The sequence below is a fragment of the Mustela nigripes genome, chromosome 1 (assembly GCF_022355385.1).
Source record: "Mustela nigripes isolate SB6536 chromosome 1, MUSNIG.SB6536, whole genome shotgun sequence".
In the NCBI taxonomy this organism is placed as follows: Eukaryota; Metazoa; Chordata; class Mammalia; order Carnivora; family Mustelidae; genus Mustela; species Mustela nigripes.
In genome coordinates, this window is record NC_081557.1 from 35,473,629 (window position 1) to 35,498,194 (window position 24,566).

The following is a 24,566-nucleotide window of genomic DNA, read 5'->3' on the forward strand; positions in this document are numbered from 1 at the left end:
CATAGCCCAGTGAGAAGTATAGAGGCAAAACATGGGTTTTGGCATCAGACAGACTTGGACTCAGAGCCTACACTTACTTGTTATGGGACCCTGGGAAAGTTACTTAATATTTTTGAACTCAGTTTCCTAATCTCTTAGAGGGGAATATTATTACCTAGCTCGTAGTTTGTTATGAGAATTCAGGGAGGAAAATGCATATAAAATGCCTAGCACAGTGTCTGGCACCTCAAAGGCATACAATCTAAAAAAAACTAGACTGAACCAAAACCAACACATTTACATATGCATGTGGAATGAAACAATAAAGTGAAAGCATTTGTCACAGCTGAGTGCCAAATAAGTATTAACATGTTGTTACTGAGCCTCTTAATTTTCATATGAGACACAGAGATAACAAGGGATTGGGGGCTCAGAACTACGTTTCTTCACTGCATTACCTTCCTTGCCTTATTGAGTCCTGGACCCTGAAACGCTCATTATAATAAACGAAATAATGTGTTACGTGTAACCATTTGCCGCTGAAAAGCCATTTTTGACTCTATTATCTCATCTCATTTTTCATCTTATGACATAGTGCATTATTACCCTCATTGTATGATGAAGTAAATGGATTCTTACAGGTAAAATGGCTTGCCCAATGCCATGGAGCTAGGAATGAGTAAAGCCAAGACTAGAATCTGGGTCCTCTCACCTGCGTTAAATAAACTCAGTGTTCATTTTTTGTGAAGTCGCAGTTGGAGTATTTGCTGTACTGTGTTGGGTTTAAGTAAATCTTCTGATGGGAAGATGTACCTCTTCCTCATTAAAACTTGGGATATTAGGATCCATAAAGAGGCCTATTCTCATTTTGAGTCTGGCTGCCTCTGCAGGGGACCGGGAGGTTTTCACTCCAGGTCTGTGAAATTCGTGTGGGAGAAAGAAGGGAGTCATTTCCAGTATGTGAATATGGTGGCTGGGTTGTCAGAAGTTGTGAGATTAGAGAGAGGAAAGAAAAAAAAGCCAATTTAGGGACAAATAATAGGCTTGATCTTGAAATGGCTTTAATGGATTTCCCATTGTCCACTTCTGAATTTTGTTTAGATGGTATTTGTTTGCTCTACTGGGCATTGTGAGGGACAAAGATGAGTATGTCACAGGCCCTGCTCTTAGAGAGTTTATACATCAGCAGAGCAGATTTCTTAGATCATAAGCTAGAAATGGGCTGAAGCAATCACAATTTCGTTCAGATGGTATTGGATAGAAATGTTATGTTTGGTTGTTATCAGAAAAGCTCCAGAGCAAACGCCAAGGGGCTTTCTATATCCTAAGAAGCAACTGTTTAACCATTAAACAATTTACTATAGATAGCCTTGGGAATTTTTTCTAGACTCACGCATATACACATGTACCACACACACACATACACACACACACACACACATGCATGGTGTGGATTTGACTCTAGTCTGGCTTCCTCTGTCCTGCCTGAGGTGTATGCGTGTGGACACATATGCATGTGTGATGAAATGTTCATACAAGGATACAAACAAGTGGATTGCATTAAACTTGACCACAGCAGCTGAAATCGATCAGTCAGCAAGCAGTTGCCTTCATTTGGTCTAAGAATTGAAAAAGCTTGTGTAAAGTATTAATTTTAACCCACAATAAAATGCAAGATACTGAAGAAAATTAGGCAGTTTAATTTTTTTTTCCTGTCTGAGTTGTATGGAATATAACGAAAGTAAATATTTGTTCTCACTTTATTTGAAGCTTTGTACTGATGTGAAAACCATTCCCACACATACAGCCTCCCCCTCAGGAAGACAGGGAGCCGAGAGCAGTAGGTGTTCGGCTCGGGGTAGGGAATGGGTTGTCATTCTCTGGGTAAATAACTGAGGCAGCATGGTGAGTAGAATGCTTCATTAACCAGCCAGTGATTGGGGAATGGAGAGTGCAGCGCGTTCCTTCCCGCCCCCACTCTCCTGCAGTGGACATAAGAACACACAGATAAAGATGTCGCTGAAGTACACATGTAGACTCACAGAATTTTCCTGCTAGGCCAAAAACTGCTTTCCTGCATTAGTATACTCAGTGTACCAGGCTTCCTCAATAGATATCTCTGTTCCTCTCCTCACCCCCTTCTTCCCTACTACTCCCCTACTAATTGTTAGATCTCACCAGAACACACACACACACACACACACACACATGTTGGCAGCTGGAATCTAGGAACCTTCCTCTGTGAGAAGGTAGGGTGATAGGGCCCCGATTAACTGGAGTGCTGGGGTATCCTCCAAGGGCTGAAAGGCCAGCAAGTCTTGGTTTCCCGGTGCTCTCTGTATAGTACTGCGGTTTTCTTTTCTTTTCTTTTTTAAGATTTTATTTATTTATTTGTCAGAGAGAGAGAGAGTACACACAAGCAGGCTGAGTGGCAGGCAGAGGCAGAGAGGGAAGCAGGCTTCCCACTGAGCAAGGAGCCCAATGTGGAACTCGATCCCAGGACCCCGGGATCACGACCTGAGCCGAAGGCAGTGGCCTAACCAACTGAGCCACCCAGGCGACCCGTACTACGGTTTTCTTAAGAGCAAACACACCCCTTCCTTGCTCAGAGAATACAGCACTCTATAGGGGAGTGGGTAGGGGCAGTATTTTGTTAGCGTCTAACCTCATTAGCTTCTAATAAAGCATCCTGTGTATGCAGATATCCTGTCCAGTCTCAACTCCCCTGCCCTGTTTGGAGATCAGGACACAGTGATGAAAGCCATTCAGGAGGCTCGGAAGATGCGAGAGCAGATCCAGCGGGAGCAACAGCAGCAACAGCCGCATGGTGTTGATGGGAAACTGTCCTCCATGAATAATATGGGGCTGAACAACTGCAGGAATGAAAAGGTAAAACTTGCTTCCCTCCTTCACTGGCAATATTAAACCCATTGGCTTATTCTCATCTGGCTCTTTCCAGGCAGCCGAAGAGCTGGGCTTCTAGCTTGGGGGCTGTTTTTTTTTTTTTTTTTTTTATCACTTTCAAGCATTACTGCCAATGAACACATACACCCTTTCCCATTTACTGTGGGGTTGCCTCCCACGCACCCAACCAGGTACCCAACCTGGCATTCACCCTGCCTGCCTATTGGTGTTTTTCTGTCCCATTACAAAAGATGTAAAATGTTTCATTTATGAGGTGATTAGAACGGGAATAGAAAGAGGAAGAAGAGTATATACTCATGATGAAGGCTACTGTTTTACTATGACTCACCATTGAATTTATTACTAAGTTTCTTATTAGCCAGGGCAAAAAAGAAAACAAAACAACTTACGGATACACTCATTTATTTTTTGATTCAACAAATTACGTATCAAGTGCTTATTCTGTAGTAGACACTGTTCTTGGCGTAGGAGATACAACAGTGAGCAAACCAGACAAAAATCCCTGCTCTCACGGAGCCCCTGCTATGATGGGGGAGCACAGATGACCAGGAGATCAACAATTAATTGATAATACAATGTCAGTAATATCAGGAGGTGAATAAAAGCCCTGAGAGAAATAGAAGCAAGTTAAGTAAGGATTTAGAGAGTGTTCATCTAGACGGGGCGGAAAGGACACTGTGCGGAAATGACACTTGAAGGAGACCTCAGTGAAGCCATGGGCAGGCCCAGTGAAGAGCAGAAGGAAGAGCGTGCGGGTAGCAGGGGTGATGCGTGGAGAGGCCCTTAGGGTGTACCAACAACACGGAGACCTGTGTGACAAGATGAGCCCAAGGAGGAAGAGCGGTTGGACAAAGTGATAGCCTGGGGTGACATGCTAGACCCTCTAGGCCCTGGAAAGGATTTGCATTTTATTCTAAGAGTGATGGGAATCCCCAGATGGGTTTTGTCCAGGGCAGAAACATGGTGTGATTTACATATAAAAGGATTATTCTGAATAGACTCCCGGAAGTTAAGAATGGAAACAGGCAGACCAGTTGAGAGGCTGTTGTAGCACACTGGGGGGGAAATTCTGATTATCTGATGAATAAGTGAAACGTGCCATTTTTTAAAAAGAGATGACTGTATTTTCCCAGTGCCATATTCTGAAAGGTTTTTTGTTTTGTTTTGTTTTTGTTTTTTGTTTGTTTGTTTTTAATGAGAACTGTAGAGGGACAAATGAGTAGCACAATGGGCAGTGTCTTTGGTAATGGTTTTAGAATAAATTTAAAAGTTATTTCCATTCATACATTTATTTGGTGTAGGCTGAAAATAACTTATTAAGTTAGGACCAAGAGTCTCCTCTTTGTTTCCATCCTTGCTAGCTCTCGCATGGGTGCTGTGTTAGACTCCATTCTTTCTAATAAACTTACACTTTCCTATTTCCTAGAAAGAGTCTTTAACTAGAATGTGGAAAAAATCATGAGACAAGTATAAGGTCGTGTGTACTGTTACTTAAATATTTGAATATATAGCTATAACCAGGGTGTCATTTATTTTTCTTTGTTTCCTCTTCAAAATGCAGGGTGATGTGACAGTTTGAGATTTTGGATATATTCATTTCCTAAAGCTGTAACAAGTGATCACAAACTAGATGGCTTAAAAAAAATACCGATTTATTTTCTCCCTATTCTGGAGACAAGTTTAAGATCAATGTGTTGCCTGGGCCTTACTCCTTCTGAAAATTCTAAGAAAGATTCCTTCCTTGCCTCATCCTGGTTTCTGATGGTTCTGGCAAGTTTTGCCATTCCTTGCCTTATAGCTGCATCACTCCAATTTCTGCTTCTGTCCACACGGCTGTCTTCAGTGTGTACGTGTGTGTGTTTGTGTGTGTGTGTGTGTGTGTGTGTGTCTCCCAATCTCCCTTTTCTTAGAAAGGCACTAGTCATTGAGTTTAGGGTCCACTCTAATCCAGTGTGACCTCATTTTAATTTGATCACATCCACAAAGACCCTGTTTCCATTTAAGTTCACATTCACAGGGACCAAGGGTTAGGACTTGAAGATATCTTTTTGGGGGACACAATTCAACCAATTACAGTGGGATACAGAACCATTCCTCATGTTAAATTAACCTCTAATTCTTCATTGATCTCCTATACTCTTTAGCCATTCTAGCAGATGACTGGAGTTCTTGGGCTGGGAAGGAGTTTAAGGGGACGGACGTATGATAGAATTCTCAAACTATGAATGTGATCAGTCCTTACATAGACTAGGAAGCCATTGTTGATTTCCCAAAGGTTAGTGAAGAATTTCATTGTGTCCTCATTGCACTGACTTATGAAGGTTAGCATCAAACCATCAGTAAAATTGGTCACTATTGGACCCCCTTTGCCTTTATTGATCCTCTTCGTGGGAGGTTCAGATCAGGTAGGAGAGAAACTATTTGGGAAAATATGGGTCTTTTGGTGCCTGTTTAGCCATACACTTTTATATACTTGGGCCTCATCATGCACACACCATTCACTGGATCTGCTTAATCAACTGAAGTGCCCCATCCTCACAAGGCAGAACCCCTTTAAGATCTGCCTAGATAGATAGTTACATATAGAGTGAGGTCTCAGGACCACAAGGGTAGAAGATCCTTGCCCCCAAATCTCTTCTACCATTCTGATATTAGAGATAAACACAGAGTCAATCTTTTAGTCTTTGATGTTATATTCTCAGTGAGAACACCATGAAATAACATATTAAATCTTGCTGTGAATTATGTTATAAGATCCTTTTGGGGGATCTGAATGAGCAAAGAAGTTTTGGCGTAGAGATATTGAGTGAGAAATGGGGTTAACAACAACAGACCAGTTACATAAACTTGGGACCATTCACTTTGCTCTTTTGTCAAGGGTTAATCCTAAAATTAATCTGAGAAGTACGTCAATGATGTATTTGAAATTTTTTTAATTTATTAGTTTTCAAATGAAAGTAATATGTTTATTGGAAATCCTAATACAGAAAAATAAATGGTAAAAATTTACTTATCCTTTATCCCATTAACTATTAATAATTCCAAAGTTTTCTTTGAGTAGTAACAACCATTAGTGATTCTGACATTTTCTTTGTATATATGAGAAAGTATTAATGAGTTTTGAAATAAATATTCTCACTTGGAATAGTAGTCACTGAGTTGTCACTTACCATCTGTGTGATATTTGGTAAGTTGATTACCCTCCCTGAATCTCAGTTTCTTCATCTATAATATGAGGATAATAACGTGAGTTACAATGAAGTAAGATGGATGTGAAAGCATCTAGTATGGCTCCTGGCAATGTGGGAATTCTCTTGTTTCCTATCCCTTTTAACTAAATCACAGGTGACCTTGAATATAGAGAACAAATATACTATTTTGTCACAGTTAAGAGGTCCTCACACAATAATTGGAAGATCAAAACAAAGAAACAGCAGATTTTTCAGATTTTGGAATTTTGGCTAACTCACATAGTTAAACTCTCTTCCAACTGAGTTGCTACCCAAAGCTATGGAAACTTGAGGTTAATTAGATTAGACCAGGGTTTCTCAATCTCAGTGTTATTGACTTTTTTTTTTCCTTTGACTTGATAATTCTTTTCATGGTGGGGGTTACTATCTGGCCCCTACTCATTAGATGCTAGTAACACCCCTCCCTTTGCTGACAACCCCAAATGTCTCCAGACATTGCCAAATGTCTTCTGTTGGGGAAGGAAGGAGACTAGGGCCCTTAGCTGAAAAATCACTGGGCTAGATAAAATGTATTTAGAATTAATACATCTCAGAAACTTCATTCCACTAAAAAAAAATAATAATAATCCATTTAAATAATCATTCTGTTATTAAGTTATGAAAATCATTTGCTTTTGATTAATGCTCTGAATGAAATATTTCTTGGAAAAATGCATCTAGAAATTTTTTTTCAGAATGCTAACATAGAGAATCTTTAAAACATAATGTGTCCCTCTGCCATTTAGTTTGAGGGAGTAGGGAGAAATAAATTCAGTATTGTTGCAGCAACTCTGCCATTCACTGAAGGCCATCTGTCATTCCAATCAGGCTTGGAAGAGAGCATCCTAATCCATGTGCACCACACCTAGTAGTAAATTGGCACTGGGTGTACATTGCTTCCAGCAATGAATCTCGGTTTGTCTGACACCATGACTCTGTATTGTTGAATTTGTATCATCAGTTGGAGTTAGTGTTCAAACTTAAGACACTATTAACTTCAAATACTAGAAGTTAATGTTAAATGTTATTCATTGACTTTTCTTAATTCACTTGGAAGGGAGAAATCTGAGGTACTGAAATAACCTTGTTTTGCTTTGTAAGACATGGGAAAGAGATGAGAGATTAGGTTACAATTAAAAAAATTAATAAATCCAAATTTGACCTAAAATATGTCACACTGAATATAATGGAGCCCCTAAGGATAAGTGGGAAAGTAGTTTCTGCAGAACCAGAAAACTCTGGTTTCCTGGTTGAAGAAAGCTGTCTCTGTAGATGACTTTACTGGGGTTGCATTTTAGGCATTGGAAGAGACAAACATAATAGAAGAATCCATTATATTCCTTTATGTACAAGGAGAGTTCCCAAGACCTCCTTAACATGATCTGCTTCCCAGTAAGTCCACTGTTTTGAACATGTATTTTGTGGGTTTATAGGCTTTGTTGAGTTTCTAGAGCTGATATCTGTCCTTGCTTGTTAGGTTAGATGCAGAAAGAAGAGTAAATTAAGAACAGCATTATAGTAGCTTTGGCTTGCTCATAATCAAAATATCCATCTTTATTTTATGAGGTACCATGGGATACTTGTGAGGATCAGATTTTCTTCTGAGGTCAAAGAGGGTAAATATATAATGTGCAATAAGATGGGTGAAATGGATTGTGACAAATTCAATTTAAGTGTCTTCAGAATTGTTCACGTTGGAATTATCTGTTTTCTTAAATATAGAGATCCATAAATTAGATTTACGAATTTGTTCTTTGTAACCCATAATATAGTTTTAGAGAATTTTTCACAGTGTTTCTGTCATGAAATGCTATAATTTATTAAGCATACCTTGTCACTCTCTTATTTGGACAGTCTTTACAAAGGAATGTATCACAGATTTGGGTTCCTTGAGAAGGAGTGTGAGAAATAGACATTAGCGAGCATGTCTACTGGGATGCGTTCTTTCTAGCTGCCACTGTGGAAGGAAAAGGACACCAGCAGGCTTGGCCTATGGTGCAGTGTCAGTCAAGCCTCAGTTAACCCCATGGGAAGCTTCAAGGCTGCCATGGTCATTCAGAATTGTCCCAAATTGGGTGGAGGGAATGAACTTTCATACACTTGTGTTAACCAATCATTGGATGAGGACTACCCTGGCCAGGGGACATGACTTTGGGTGAGGCGACTCTCTTTAGCTGAGGCAATTCCAAAGAGGGCCAACAACTGAGGGTTAGCTACCAACAACATTCCCTGCAGCTGAGGGAGTCAGTCTCTCAGTCCTAAGTGGGGGGGGATCTGGGCAAAGCATCAGAATGTCCACCATAGAGTGTTTCTGTGACATTTAGTAACATGAGGTATGTATAAAACATGCTTTGTATGTATGATAAGTGTGGACAAACATTTCCTACACAGGCATGGGGTGCTGTCTCTTTGTCATGTATAGGCTCACATATATGTCCATCTGAATACAAGTTTACCCATGGCATATTTCATTTTAGTGGGTAAATCCTGATTTTAGCACTTTAAAATGAAACATTGTTGACTTGATTGGCCAGAACGGCACCGATGGAGTTGTTCTGGTCGGCTGTGTCATGGGATATTTAGGGTCTTTTAAATATATAGATTGTAGGGACAATAGACTGTAACGGCGCCTTAGGAGCTGCTATGCTCCATCATTTCAACACAGCCTGTGTGTGTGGACTGTGAGTGTCCTGCCAGCAGAAGTCTAAGTTAACTGCCCTCAGCTTTAGCTTTCCACACCAAGAACACCATCCATCTTTATCCCTAAGTACCAGTGCAATTAGATCATATTATAGACTAATTGCTTACCAAATTTTGTTGTTTTGACATCTCTAAGATAGAAAGTATTTTAGTCATGACAATACACAGCAGAATTTTAAATAGCCTGCTTCTAAATATCCTTAGAGCTCAGCGAAGGGCATCTGGCCAGAAGAGAAGTGAGGCAGAGTGGGCCGTTTCAGTGTTAAAGCGCGATCTGTAACTTCTCTGACCTTCCTAATGTTTGAGTACTGACTCGGTAATTGATTAGAGCTTTCCTGAATCGCTGTTATGTAACTTGGGAATCTGGTTATTTTGCTCATCTTAATAATCTTGATGAGCCAGTAGATTGATTTCCTACTGATCAGAGTTGCTCATAAATAGGCAGATTACACATCTATATGCTTGTGGTCTGAATTGCCATTCCCCTCACCTTCTGGGAATCTTTTAAGAAAAATGCTTGATCTTATCAAGTGGCAAAGCAAGCTACCAGGGACACTTCTATCACAGTGTCTCTGAAGTACATTGATGGGATTAAAAGTGTGGCGAGGAAGAATTGGAGGGGACATTACATTTGATCTGGCCTAATCACTTCAATTTGATGGAAAAACTGGGACCTAGAGAATGAAAATGACTTGCCATGGTCACATGGTAGGTTCATGGCAGAACAGGAATGAAATTTCAGCTGTCCTAATTGTTAGACAATGACGTTCTTATTTATAGAACTGTGCTGGACTCATTTATTAATTTTCTATGAGATCTTTAAGGCTATTCCACATAGAAGTACTTCTGACATTGGCAATCTCAAACCTTTGATGGAGTAAGACAGTAAAAAGAATCAAGAACCGTGAAGCATAAAAGTGCTGTGTCCCCTGCCTCCTGCATACTTGTCACCTCCTGTCTGGTCTAAGTCATTCTTCCATGCCACGATGTCCATTGATTCTGCCCCTGGAAAGCTATCAGTGAGGAAAGTGAAGGTTGAATGGTGCTAATATAGACCAAGAGGCAAAAGCAGAGGTGAGAGATGGAACAGCAACACAGTGAGAGGCCACATGGTAAATTGGGGAGACCATGTGTATTAGAGTTGCTTAATCCTGGGACTCAGTTTCTAGGATTAATCCTAGTAGCATCCTGTACTGTTTTGCTACTATGTTAATTAATTAAATTACTTAACCTCTGTGAGTCTCAATAAGCATACTTGTAAAATGGAGATCCTTACCCTTTCCTTGAAGGACTGGTTCGAAGGAAAACATTCAGAGCACTCATCTGACACAGGGAATGCTCAGTTAATATTCCATCCTTACTTTAAGACCCCAGACAGGTTGTCAGATGATTCCTAATTTTGTTAAATTTTCACTCTTTGATATTGCAATGGTGAATGGGTTAACCTACTGTTCGCTGGGACCAAAATGTCTTAGATAGAGCTGAAGGTTACTGAGAAGCTAACAGCACCTTCTTACAAAGTTAAAATATGCATTTTTCTTTTTCATTCTTCCTGTAACTGGAATCCAGTAACTTCCAGTAACACTAGCAGCTACCTGCTAGAATCCAGCCATAACGAACATGATAATGTTCAAGTGGGATCATATTAGAGTTCTAGTGAGCTTTTGTCTTTACTAACAGAATATATGTTTTTACATATTTCCAAAAACCAAAATTTCAATCTATGATATTTGAAAATATTTAATCTGATTCTTGCTAACTATATGCATCTCTCATGCCCAAATGATATTTTTTTTCAACCAAGCTCATAGGAACGTAATCATTCAATCACTGAGGCGCCCTGTAAACTTGTTCTTATTTGCTCAAAAAGGCACTTGTTCAATTTTTGCAAGTATAGATTCTTGCTCCTCAACCATACTTTGCAAAAATATCAGAACAGTACGTCAGTATTATACTGATGTAATACTGCCCCCTTTTATTGGAAATGGAAAACATGCTGATGTCTTCTGTTTCACATTGTCAATTGCCACAGCTCTTTGTTATTTACACAGTTGATTCACATGTTCATTGTTACACAACAGGATAGGTTCAGACAGAAGATCAATACAGCCACACAACAATAAGTGAAAGAGGATTGCGAGCAAATTATTTGGCAAAGTGTGTTTGGAATAAATGAGCTCCTTCTAGAGCACATGGACTAGTGAGGTTTTGTTGTTTCCAAAGGTGTATGTACATAGGACTGATTCATCAGGGTTGTAGTTTTTGGGAGCAGTTGACTTGTGTGTTCAATTGCAGTGCCTTTTTCCGTGTTAACCTATTCCCCAGATAACAGCAACTTGTGCCATGACGGTTTTGGACACATTACAGATTTTACAAATTCGAACTGTAATGCCTTCGTTTGCAAAGCAGAGCGGTAGTTGGCTTTTAAAAAGCAGGTAGTACTTTTCACATCACAACAATGTATATTATTATAGTGTTTCTAAGCTCCAAAACCGATGTGACATACATTATATCTGCTGAACCTTTCCACACTCAGAGATGTAGGTATTACTATTCCTGTTTGGAAGATCAAGAAACTAAGACCAGCTTTAGATCTCTCTGCTCCAGCACTCCCTCTGTCCAGAGTCTCACTTGCTCCCTGCATCTCTGTGAGACTGACAAGGCAGTTTTACCTAAAAACTAAAGCAAGCCATGCATCTGAGTTTCAAACATCAATTTGAATGAAGGGGATGTTAAAATCACGAGATAGGTCTACTTAGAGATACACGCTTCATGCATATTGCCTTGAAAAGAATAGTTCTATTTATACGTGTGAGAGTGTTTCTGTAAAATAGCATATGAAGATCAAAACTCCTGAAATATCAGAGAAAACTTGAAGTTTTGTTAACATTAGATTTTATATTTGAACCAATAACACTGGGCAGCTATGCAGTGCTGTATGGAGGCTCCTGGCTGAAGGTAATCATTAAGCTTCTTTTATTTCTGTTGTCACGGCTACTTGATTGGTTGCCTAGCTACTAGTTTAAGACCTAATTCATAAAAAACAACAACAAACTTGTTTGGCACCTTACTTTTCTGCACATTAAATGGAAAGAATGGTGAGAATTCATTTTTTTTTTTTTTAACAAGGCTTATAAGGCTTAAGATACTTCCTAAGGATAGTGGTGGAGGGAAGAGTAAAAAAAAAAAAAGGACTGTGAGTTTTTGTTTACAAGTGTTTTAACTCAAAAGCCCATGTTCAGTTACTGGGTCTCCCAGTGAAAGGGTTAAAATTGGATACGTCCAGTTAATAACTTCACATAAAGAGCTGTTGGTTTGGGCATGTATAGAGCAAATTTACTAGTGCTGAGGATTTTACAGACCTAACCTACTACTATAGCAGGTACTTTTTAACCCTTATCCTCCTAGATCTGATCCCTTCTAAATCTAAACTCTTAGTCCTTCCAGATCAGCTGTTTTCAACTGGTTTTGGTCTCAAGGCCCCCCTACACTCTCAAAAGTTATCAAAGGCCCTAAAGAGTTTTTGTTTATGTGGGACATATTTATCAATATTTACCATGTGAGATAGTAAAACTGAAAATTAGACAATATATTTACTTAAGAATAATAATAAACCCCATAGATATTAATATAAATAGCACTTTTGAGCATTAAGTATATTTCTCAAAATAACAAAGTAGTAAGAAGGATAGCTTTGTCTTATGTTTTTGCAAATCTCTTTAATGTCTGGCTTAGTGGAAGACAGCTGGATTCTCCTTTCTGCTTCTGTATTCAGCATGCTGCCGTATCACAGTGCCACGTAGCTTCTGGGAAATTCCGTTGTACACTCATTAGACAATAGGCAAATAATGTCTTAGTATTATTACAAAAAGAGTTTTGGTCTGGTGAACCCTCGGAAAGGGTTTTTTTTTTTTTTTAAGATTTTATTATTTATTTGACAGAAAGAGAGATCACAAGCAGTCAGAGATGCAGGCAGAGAGGGAGGGGGAAGCAGGCTCCCTGCTGAGCAGGGAGCCGGATGTGGGGCTCCATCCCAGGACCCTGAGATCATGACCCAAGCTGAGAGCAGAGGCTTAACCCACTGAGCCACCCAGGCACCCCGAGAAAGGGTTTTTGAGATGGGGGTGGATAATTCAAATACATGCTGTTCCAGATCATGGAATACATGTGTATACAATATGTGTTTTAATTGCATTCACCCCAACTTTAAGAACAGTCTTTACTGATCAAGCATTGTGAACATTTAGAAGTGATTATTGATTTGATTCTGTTTGAATTATGGGGCAAAAATGTTAATAAAATGATATTACTTATATTTGTATCTTAATGCAAAAATAATTCGGGGTGGTTTGTAGCGATACATACAATAAAGCAAGGTAAAAACTAGAGAAGCAAAGTTCTTCTAATACGTGTTTACATAATTGCTAGAAATGGGCTGCAGACTTGACTATGAGCTTCCTGGTAACAAGGCCAAGAGGAGATGTGTTATAAGATCCACTATTACTATATAAATAAATTACTATTCTGTAAACTTTTCTAGTATATAAATAAAATAGTTTCTCAGGAGAAACATGGATTTTCTCCTATGGGTCTGCATAAAATCTTGAAACATCTTCAGGAATGTTCCTACAATGTTCAGTTTTAGAATAATAGTAATTTTGAAGAACTGTTTCTTAACAGACTTGATCATCTATCTTTTACATCCATCCATTTTTACCTCGCTTTCTTTGTCTTAGTTTGGGTCTTATGACCGGAAGTACATTCTTTATCCCATGAACTCACTATTTTTCAATTCCATTCCATTTTAATTAAGTCCTTACAGTCTACAAAACACAGTTTGGACAGATGTGGTGTGAAGGGAACCAGCACTCAATCCTGGCTTTACCTTTGCTGAGTGAATATCTCAGAGCCCTAGTTTACTTATCTGTAAAAATGTCAGAATTTGAGAATAAAATGATACAATATTTAACCTCCCAGTAAATCTCTTATATATTCATGTATTAGGCATTTAATAAATGTTGCCCTCCTTCCTCCCTCCTCCATGGTCTCTCTCTTCTCTCTCTCCCTCTCCCCCCACTTTTTTCCTCTTCTCTCCCCTCTCCATTCCTCCCTTCCTTCCTAGCTCCACCCATCACTGGAATATGATGGTGGGTAAGAGCAAAAGATCTGAAATTAGACTGCCAGAGTTTCTCTATCTGAGAAACGGGAATATTGTCGTTTCTAAACACAAGGGGTTGTTGTGGAGATTTAGTAAAATAATCCATGTAGCATGCCTTGTCTGGGGCCTGACATGTCACTGGTAGAAAGGCAGATTGAAACAGATCATTGCCGTGGCTCATCTAGGTTCATCTCTTAGATGATTGGAACCATCTGAGGTGCTTGAGGTGGGGGCATATTGAATCTGAACTACATTCTAGGTGGAATATCATAGCAGTTTAAAGAAGTGAGGGGAGAGACCTTTAAAGAAATGTGGAAAATTGAAAAAAAGCTTGTTTTTGAGTCAGACTGACTTGGACTTCAGATTCTGGTTCTATCACTCATCATGCCTGTGACCTCTCTGAGCCTCAGTATCCTCATCTGTGATTAATAATAATTAGTTCCAAAAAAAAGAGAAAAAATTTTAAAAATTAGTTCCATTGGTTATTGGGGAGTTAATCATGAAACTATAAGCCAAGTGCCTAGGACCATGCCTTTTAAAAAAAAGACCCATTCCTTCTCTTTTGTAGGATTTCCCAGAGCATCTCTGTAGACAGAGCACCATTTGAAAACCATAAATTATTCTTCAAGAATTCTCAACCTCTAATTTAGATCAGCTCCACCTAGATGGCCTTTAGAATCAACTCACTCTACTAAACAATTTAAAATACCTGAGTTGCAGAAAATTCAAAACACATGTTGTCAGGAAAATTTCAGTTATTTTTAAAAATGCACATTAAAGAAAAATACATAGAGCTATGATTCTCAACTGAAACAAAAAAAATTAGGCTTGAAGTCATTTGATTGCAGGGTTCGTAAGGGTAAGAATTAGATCACTTAAGTGACAACATCTTTTTAAAAACCTAGTAAAATTGGAGCATTTAAAGATCGGTTTGGTTTGGTTTAAAACACAACCTTAGCGAGGCTGAACAGATTCTGAACTATTTTCCTAAGTTTTCATAAAGCTCCTCATGACAATATAAACTGCTTCCTAAATCTAGCAAAGAACCTGAGATTATATTTCTCTGAGAAGTCTCTGAGAAAGACTTCTCAGAGAAATATAAGCTATCACTTGAAAAAACACTGTATTATTTTCCTGTCTGCATTCGTTGAGAAACTAGATCGACCCGGATTTGCCTGAGCCAGGAGGAAGGTGCTCTGCTTAACAGCTATATGAACTTTCCCTAGGCTCTGGAGTCCCATTTTGCAGATGTTGCTTTCAGTACATCCTAAAGATTTTCCTTACGGACCTCTGCCCTGAGAATAGGATGTGCTCTGTCCTTGGATTTCTAGGGATCCTACAAAAATCACTTTATCAATTTCCATTCCTCCAGAACCATGATAAATTGACCTCATTTTCTTTAATCCAACCTCCAGGATTTGTGGGCTTTCACTGCCTTTGAGACAAAATGCCCCTCCAACGTACTACTTTCACTCTATCTTTCCTAAGAGCTTTTCTTGCTGGTTGCAGTTTTAGGAACATGGAATAACCACCACCACCACCACCACCACTATGGAAATTTCAGGGCTTTCCATTGTTTGAAAAATACTTTTTCATACTTTTTTTACATTTAACTCCAACTGGCATTCTTAGAGTTTTAATTTTTATCATTCCTTTTTTACAGATAAGGATGAGGGTCAAAGAGCTTAAATCATTTACTTACGTTCAAACAGGAAATGTCAAAGTTGAGGCTCTTCAAAGTACCTGTTTTCACATCTTGCATTCTTTCCACAACAGTGGATGGACTTCACCTTCCTCCCCACTGCCAACCTCTATGCACGTCATAGTGGGCCCCAACCAAACACAAGCTACCAGGACACATATTAGTTGTGGCTCCACATGAGTGTGTATGTGTGTGAGTGTACTACATGCTTGTGCATCTCCGTGAGTGCTTACATGTACCTTTCTCATTGTGGGTCTGAATTTGTATGGAGCTGTCTGTTTGTGGGAGTCTCTGCTCCCTGTGCATAACTTTCTATCTCTGAGTGTGACTGATGTATGTGTGCCTACAACCTGTATGCTTGCGCAGGTATGTGTGTACATGTGTCTGTCTGTCTGTCCTTGAGTCTGTCTGTGTCTGTGGAAGTCAATGTCTGCTGTGTCTGTTTGTCTTACAGTGTGAGTGTGTCTGTGTATTTGTCAGTATCTTTTTGTGTCTGGGGGTCTATCTGAATGTGTGTTGGTCTAGCTGGGTTTATGTGTCTGTAAGTATGTTGGTGGACCCATGTCTCTGTCTTTCTCTGAATCTGAGTGTTCTGTTGACCTAAATATGTGTGTGTCTTTATGATTGTGAGTCATTCTGTGTAAGTCTCTGCCTACATGTTCCACTCTCTTCTTTCTATGGAGTTAGGTATTGATATACTTGATTATTTCCATTTTCAGCTTGTAGGCAAAGGGCCGAGTATAGAGTATATATATATGAAAACTCTGTGCATGGGTGTACTCTAGGCATTCATTCCATCACTGTTTCTCTCGTAGCATTGTCTGAAATCTAGTTGTCAAAAATGTGCCATTGGAAGAACATTGACAGAAGTTCACTTTTAGCTAAGATCCAATTTGCAATCTTTGACATTTGCAACTAAGATTAGAATTTCCCAAAGTGCCGTCTTCCCACTATGGGTGGAAATGCTTGCTTTTATTTTTGGTGCAACCCTGATTTGCTCTTTATTTCTTTTTATAAATGATGTCAAATAGCATTAGTTCTGAAATAACACAAATGGTGTGTTGTGAAGTGCATTGCCCTGTGGCGTTAGTTCCCTAACCCTTGTAGGCTGTAAGAGTTCCCTGTGATTTTCAACAAAGATCACACTAAAATCGTTTTCTTCCCATATTCAGGATCGACATAAATTTTTTGAAATGAAAAACATAAATTTGGAGTTCTTTTGCCGATATTGATATTAAGATATCAATATTAAGATTAATCTCAATTTTCCCATCTGTAAAATGGGGATAATAAGGCAAGCATGTAAAGTGAACTCGTATTAAAAATCATATCAGCTTATCAAGACTTTTTATTCTTGTAAGAGGATGAGTTCTCTAATTTTAATAGCACTCCTATGAGGGAGGTTGGTAGCAAGTTTAGTTTTTCTTGATCATCGTAAAATAATCTCCCTGGGTCTAGGCAGAGCACTGCTAATGGAAGAAGGAGCCAGAGGCTTTGAAATCAGTCATTCCAAGGTCCAGAACTCAGCTTCACAGACCAATAGGTGATCTTTTCATTTTAACCCTGCGTGTATTACTAACTGCATCACCTGGGCCTGTTACTTTTCTGGGCCGTTGTTTACCCACTTGGAAGATGAAAATGAGGATATACCATATAAGATTGTGGAAAAACTTAAACCAGATAATGTATGTGAGGTAAGGTAGCTGCAAACCGGTATTCTTCTGGCTCCCTTACTGGGGTTTGCAGCCCACACAACGTACCATGATGCTAAGCAGGGCGTGCGCACCACGTGATACGTGACGTATGGGGCCTGCTTGCTTGCGATCCAGAGAAAATGGACTGGTCACTTTCTGCCCTAAGGGAAAGTATATAATGATGTGAGAGTGAGGACAGATACCTAAAAAGGAACCTGACAATGTTGGGTCCGAGTGCCAAATGAGTGAAAGGAGCCACAAGTTTAATCAAGCTCGCAGAGATCAAAGGATACCCTTCCCATCACTGAGGTGGAAAGAGAGGTTCTGCGGAGTAGGAAAGACTTGAAATGCCTCAGAGGAAAACAGGCAGGGTGGAGTGTGGGGTGAGGAGCAAGCAGGTAGGATCTGAGCATGAGCCTGGTGGGACACGGGTCTCTTCCTACAGGAGATAATGGCTGGAGGACTGCTCATTCAGGAAGGAAGTGAGCTTTGGGTCAGAGAAGCACATGGGTTAGATGATGGAAGCTTTGAATGCCCAGATGCCTTGAAGCTGAGATTTTGTGTGTATGAGTGTGTGTGTGTGTGTGTGTGTGTGAGAAAGAGAGAGAGAGAGAGAGACAGGCAGAGGGACAGACAGAGAGACAGAGAGAGAGAGAAAGAGAAAAAAAAAAAAGACTAATAATGATCATTGTGGTAGCTGAGGTAAATTGAGTGCATTTCTCCTTATACCATAGACTTGTAGAAAGTCAACCTGTTTGCTATGTTGAAATTGTAGAAGCAACTGATAAGTGACTACTTTCTCAGTGGGAGAAACGGGAGGTGGGTAGAAGATTATAAGTCCAAATTAAAATATGAATAAGTAACATAAATTTTAGAGACATTTATGGATGATACTTTTATATAAAAAAATCTCCTTTGATTTTCATAAAAATCTTGTTATGCAATAGAGATTATCATCTCCTGTTAATCCACCATTACAGATTTAAAAACAAAAAACAAACCATGAGAACCATGGAGGTAACTCTAGGTTCTGCTATCACCTCCTCTGTGTACAAATTCTATATTTTCCATTGCACTACACTGCTAAGTTACTATGATCAGCTTGAAAAAAGAGTTCAAGCCTTAGTCTTTGTTGGCCCAGTAACACTGAGCCTAAAACGCCGCTTCTATTCACTGATTGCTTGCTTGTGGCTAGGAACCAGTCTTGGGAAGAAGTAGTTATTCTTATGGGGATAAAAATTTATTTTCATCTGGGTCTGTCTTTGCTTGTGTGTGTGTCTGGCCTTCCTTAAACAGAGGAAGTTCACATCATAGGAGAATTGATTCTTCCTAGATCTTAGAAGAACTTTGAAGTCTCTCCTAGCTGTCCCAGGTTACTCTGCCTGTCACTTTCTCTCCCGTCCTCTGTTCTGGAGGTGGTTGATCTGTTTCCCACAGTCCATTCTTCTCCATCTCTGCCTCCTCCTAAGTATGAGAGTCTGTTTCTCTCCTTTCCTTCCTCTGTCCCTAACCTCCTTCTTACCCTGTCTTGACATTTCTCCCCATCCCCCTTCTGTTTCCCTGACCTTCCTCCTCTCTTCTTCCTTCCTTCCTTCCTTCCCTCCCTCTGTCTTTCACTCCCTCTCCCACTCCCACAGCAGTCTTGCAGCTTACTGCAGTTAGGGTGCAGTCTCTGACCGCTGCTGAAGATTTTTCTCCAAGCTCTTACAGAGACCAGGGGCAGCTGCTGTCTCTGCACACTTCTACAGCAGGGCTCTGGAGTTTAGTGTTATACCTGCATCTACCGAGCCTACTTACGTGTAACGGGGGTTCCCCTGCGTGTCTCCAATGGTGGGGTCTCTAAGATTTTGCACAAGAATTAACCCTATATGAAGGAGGTAGCATAGCCTAGGGAGGCTGAGACACAACCAGTCCACATTAATTCAAAATCTAATGCTGATTTTATTTACTTAAATGGCAAAACATGAAGTCTCAGACCTGGATAGCCTGAGTAAGTTACATTTATAAAATAAATATGGACTTATCAGGAAGCCAGCTTGGATCCTGATCTTCCTGATCTGTACCTCACACTGAGTCAAATCTCATAAATTAAGCAGTTAAGCAGTGTCAAAGCATGGAAGGAATTCAGTTTGGGCTTTAAATCTCAAGACCTGTCTTTGGGCTTACCTCTGACTGTTAACTATCAAATGTGTGTGTGATCTTGGGGGTGTCTCTAACCTTACTGAGCCTCAGTATATTCTATAAAATTAGGATGATCACTCCTTACAGATAACATAAGTGTGTAAAAGGACTTCACAATTTAGAAGATGCTGGTGGTTACCAAGGCTGAGTGTGTGCCCTGTTATGTGTGGAGCAAGGTAACTGAGTCAGTGATTTCAGCTTAGAAGGGAGGTTTTATGCCATGTGCCTCTTGTCTCCTATTTTATTGGAATGGGTGGACTGAAAGCTGCCTCAGACTGATAGTGGAAATAAGTAGCGTGTCATCACTTTTTTTTGCCATAACTAAAACAATTTTTTGTTTATCATATTTGTGGGTAGTGCTGGGAAGGAGAGGATGTAGAAAGGAAGTGAAATCTATTTGAAGTAGATCGGGTTTGTTGTACCAAAGATCTCTGGAGTTTAAAGGAAGCATTTATTTTTTTCTTAGGAGAATTACCTGAGGATGAAGAATTAGCTATGCAGATGGGTTTACTGGTCAGTATAGTATGGTGAGATCACAGCACTCTGAGAGTTAATGAATTTCACTTGGTTTTGTATGAGCTGGTTTGCCAGAATCACTGCCGTGAACATATAATTAAAAAAAAAAATACTGTAATGAGGGGCACCTGGGTGGCTCAGTCGGTTAAGCATCTAACTCTTGATTTTGGCTCAGGTCATGATCTCAGGGTTGTGAGATCGAGCGCCATGTCGGGCTCTGTGCCCCTCTCCTTTCTCTCCCTCTCTCCCTCCCTCCCCTGTCAAGGATATAATGTAATGAGAAAAGAAAGATCTATAGATGATGTTTGAGGGAATATTTAATATTGATTTATCTTCAAGTGGAAACTATACTAAAGAATAAAGTTTGCAGTCAAGTCAGTTTATCCAGAAGGAAAAGTGACTGTTTAGAACAATGGACACTGAATCATAAAACAACTCGAAGTATAGGGGTTGGGTGCTATAAATACATCAGTTGGTCTTCAAGGGAAAACTAATATTTCAAATCAAACTGGATTCCTAAATAGATTATATTAAGACTTGTTTGCTTCTTTGGTCTGAGCCGTCTAATCCAGCCCTTCATAACATATTACTAAAAAGAGAACACGAGCCACAATTTGAAATCTTATATGAATTACAGATTTTTTAATGTGCTAGTCTTGATGCAGGCTTGAAGGCCCACCAGCCTTCTCAGCAGTTTTCATTTCGCTAGTCTTTTGGTCACTTCAGCCATGGAAAATCAAAATCTTAATCATATAAAAATTGGATATGAGTTTTATTTAATCAGTGAAAAGATTTAGTCTTTTTTAAGGTTGTTCTCTCCCTTGTGTCAAATATATGCAGTAGAATTAAATAAGAGCTATAATCTTAAAACTTTTATGTAATTGCTATGATCTTCTTTTCTTAAGTCATCAGTTGGTCTAAAAATTAAAAATTAAAAAATTCTACAGAGGTTTAAAGACTCGGCTAGACGTCATGTTCACGTGGGAGGTGATTTGTTCTATAAATAACTGGTTTTTTTTTTTTTTTTTTGAGACTGTGTAAGTCCATTGTAGTTAATGTTAGGCAATCTTTGGGAGTGAGTGAACACTCTCTCTGCCCCGTGTTCTGCTCTGGTTAATTTTCCAGGTTTGCCCTTGTTTAGGCAGACAATGGAGAACCACAAGGACAGCCTCTCACCAGCTTTAGGAACAAATTTGTGCTTACTTATTGATGGTCTGGTAAGACGGCCCTTGGAGGCATTGCTTTTATTTCATTTAAAAATTTTTACCTCTGGTCTAAGCACATTCCCTCATTCTGCAGCGAAGATGGCTTAATTACACTGAAGTCCTTGCTTTTAGACTGGGCAGTCAGATTCCTAATTTTAAAATAATCTTCCTATTTAATTCCCAAATTTGAATGATAAGACCAGGTTCTGATTTATGAACTGAATCTGATTTTCAGCTCCAATGCCATTGTTATCTTGATGTTGAAATTATTGAAACAGAAAGTTAAAAATCAATTTCTGAGTTCCTGAGAAATAAAGTTGGTGCAGTCTCTACCCTCACTATTACCACCTAACATACACTGCATTTCAGCGTCTAATTTCTGAATGTGGAGATGACAACCCTTTTCTCTTTCCTAGTATTATAACATATAAAAAGCTCTATCCCAAATATATCTTCAATGCAAGCATTTCAGTGCTGATTTCTGAATGTGGAGATGACAACAGCCCTTTTCTTTTTCCTAATATAATAGCAACTAAGAAGCTCTACTACCCCAAACGTATTCTAAATGGAAACTATTTCAAGTTTGTGCCAATTAAGGTCAGCTGCGAGGAGCAGGTGATTTTCTTTTCCTTTTTTTTTTTTTTTTTCATTTTCTGTTTGGCCGTTTGTGGACACAGTGAAAGGGCATAATAAGCTCTTGCACCCATCCTCTCTGTTCGCCGGCTCTCTGGTGACAAAACGGCCGATCCGTGGGTGAGTACATACCTCATTTACATCACGTGCATAATATACTCTATCTGGGATATTAGCTTCTCAGGGCTGGCAGTGTCGCCTAACACACACAGTGATCAGCACATTTTTTGAGGCTGCAATCACCAGAGGAATGCAGCAGTGATGTGGGAACAAGAGGAAGTAACGTGGCATAACGGTGTGCCCAGCATTGTTCTGTTGTCATCGTCCCAAATCAGTTCGGTTTCCCTCGGAGCCCAACAAAAGAGGCATAAATTAAATAGAGTAAAACAATGGCCCTGAGTGCAAGAATAAGGCATCTATTCCCGAGCTCCACATCCAGAGAAAAAGAGAAAATAGCAACTACAGAGGGAACAAAGTGCCCTGAAAGCTTTGTGGGGCAAGGCAGATGCTTATGTAATCTTTAAACAAGACGTGCAGTCCTTTTACGAAAGTGTCCAGCCCCACTGAATCTCAAGTCAGCATTTAAAGATGAACAAAGCCAGATATAGGAAATTAACAAAATTCTTTAAAAATATGCTTAACACAAGTTTCTAATAAAATATTGTCTGCTAAATTAATAGCATGCTGTTTACAAAATTTATTCTTAGTATATTAACCTCTCCGGGGTTTTCACAGGCTTACCAAAAGATAACAGTCCCTGAGCAGTTTTCAACCCATATTGTTCAAGATTTCAGCAAGAGTTCAGTCTTACAAGTGTTTTACAAAGCAGTTTGCATGTTCCTGTTCTATAATGTTTGCAGTATTCCCAAATAAGTCTTACACATGAGTTCAATAAATAATTGGAAGCCCAGATGTTTGAAACGGATACGGCAGATACATTGTAGCTGTATTTGAAATACAGCTACTTCCCCTTTGTCCTCTCATCAACTTCACAGCATTGCACTCTGCCATTTTCAGTTCTTTTCCAATTAAACCTAGAGGAGCGTTTGGCATGTTTGTGTTCCCACACGTTGCCCCTCTCCAATGCAGCGTGTGGAAGCATCCTGTGTTATCGTTGCTGACTTGAGACGTTCCAAGAAGGAATTTCACTTCTTCGCACTGAACTGAAGCCTTCTTTGTCCCTGCGGTTCACCTTCTGATAAGGGAATTGCTCATATTGAGACATGATTTACCACTTTACATAGGAAATAATTAGAACTTCTCTGTGAGCTCCCTTTGTAGAAGGAGACGTCCTCATTTCTGGATCCTTCTACAGCACCACTAAAGCAGTCTCCTGTACAGTGTTTGATAAATAAAGGAAAAACTGTTAGGTATCAGTAAAATCTAAGAACGTTCTTGAACTCGCTTTTAAAACATAGTTGGCTAATTTGCAAGAACCAAAGACACGTGAGGAAAATTCCGATTTTATTTCCAATTGCTTTAGCTTATTACCTATAAATTTTTGTTGATATATGCATCTTCCTTCCCATGCAGTTTTTCATTGTATAGCTAAAAATGGTTCTATTTATATGTCACAGTTTCTCCCTCTTTTAAACAATCACACTAATTCTTGAAAAATACCGTGACATTATCAGAGAAAAGTTGCTTTTTTTTTTTTTTAAGAGATAGAAGAGTATTATGGCTACATTTGGGAATTTTTAATTTGTATCTTATTTAGTCTGGTGTGCAATGTGACACCAGTTAATTGTACGTTATTTTGTGGTAACTACATGTTAACTCTGTTGGAAGTAATGGTAATTATACTGTAATTGATATCAGTTCTCCCACATCTTTGGAAAACCATACAATTAACACATATCACCACAGTTGGGCACTATCTTTTGTCCTTTGTAATGTTGCCATGTTGGAGTACTATTTTGAAAAGGGTCCTAAATATTTTCTTCTTCTTTTAAACTCATTTTAAAAATTTCAATTTTAAAATGATTTTTTAAATTTCATGCTGTGAAAACATAGTTTCCGAATTTTAATTTTACTTAACTTTAAAGAAAAGTTCTCCCACGAATAATTAGACATAACCTTGGGTTATTTTTAGTTTTAGCTTTTATTTGAAAAGTCATTAGTGACATCCCTTGACCTTAGTACTTCCTATTTCCTGAAAGGAGGATAATAGTAGAATATACAAATTCTTGACATCAAGGAGTTAATCAGGTTTGGTTTTGTTTTGTTTTTCTTGAAGAGAGGCCCTTTTCTTAGCAGTAATCTTTATGTTTATGTTACTTTGTTTTCAGACAGAAAAGGATTTATTCTGTCCTAGTGCCACTATAATGAGTGCCACAGTAGGAATATGAGGCATTAATATGCCAATTTCAGGCTAAAATGTCTCCCCTCTGATTTTGCCTGCCTCTTTCCTTTGCCTTGCTCTCCCTTCCCTTCCCTTCCCTATGTGTCTTCTTCCTTCTATTTACTTTTCCCCATGGTGGAGATAGAATTTCAGAAGCAGCAAATAAATCCTTTTTGGCTAAATGTGACCATGGTTTGGAAGGCTTATTTGACAAATGGATTATCTTTGAATGATTTCCTTGAAAATATGGATAACTAACTGCTCAAAAACTTTTTATGACAGGGCATAATTTTAACCTCTTT

General features: G+C 39.1%; 1 protein-coding gene across 11 annotated transcripts in view; it reads left to right on the forward strand.

The window, feature by feature from the left end:
• The window catches only part of SOX6 (SRY-box transcription factor 6), a 596,201-nt gene that overhangs the window by 517,539 nt on the left and 54,096 nt on the right, over positions 1 to 24,566 (forward strand). For all 11 annotated transcript variants that reach the window (XM_059407840.1, XM_059407831.1, XM_059407851.1 and 8 more), the window contains one exon: positions 2,681 to 2,868. In XM_059407840.1, the coding sequence (XP_059263823.1) occupies positions 2,681 to 2,868 (188 nt within the window). The remainder of the gene's footprint in view (positions 1 to 2,680; positions 2,869 to 24,566) is intronic.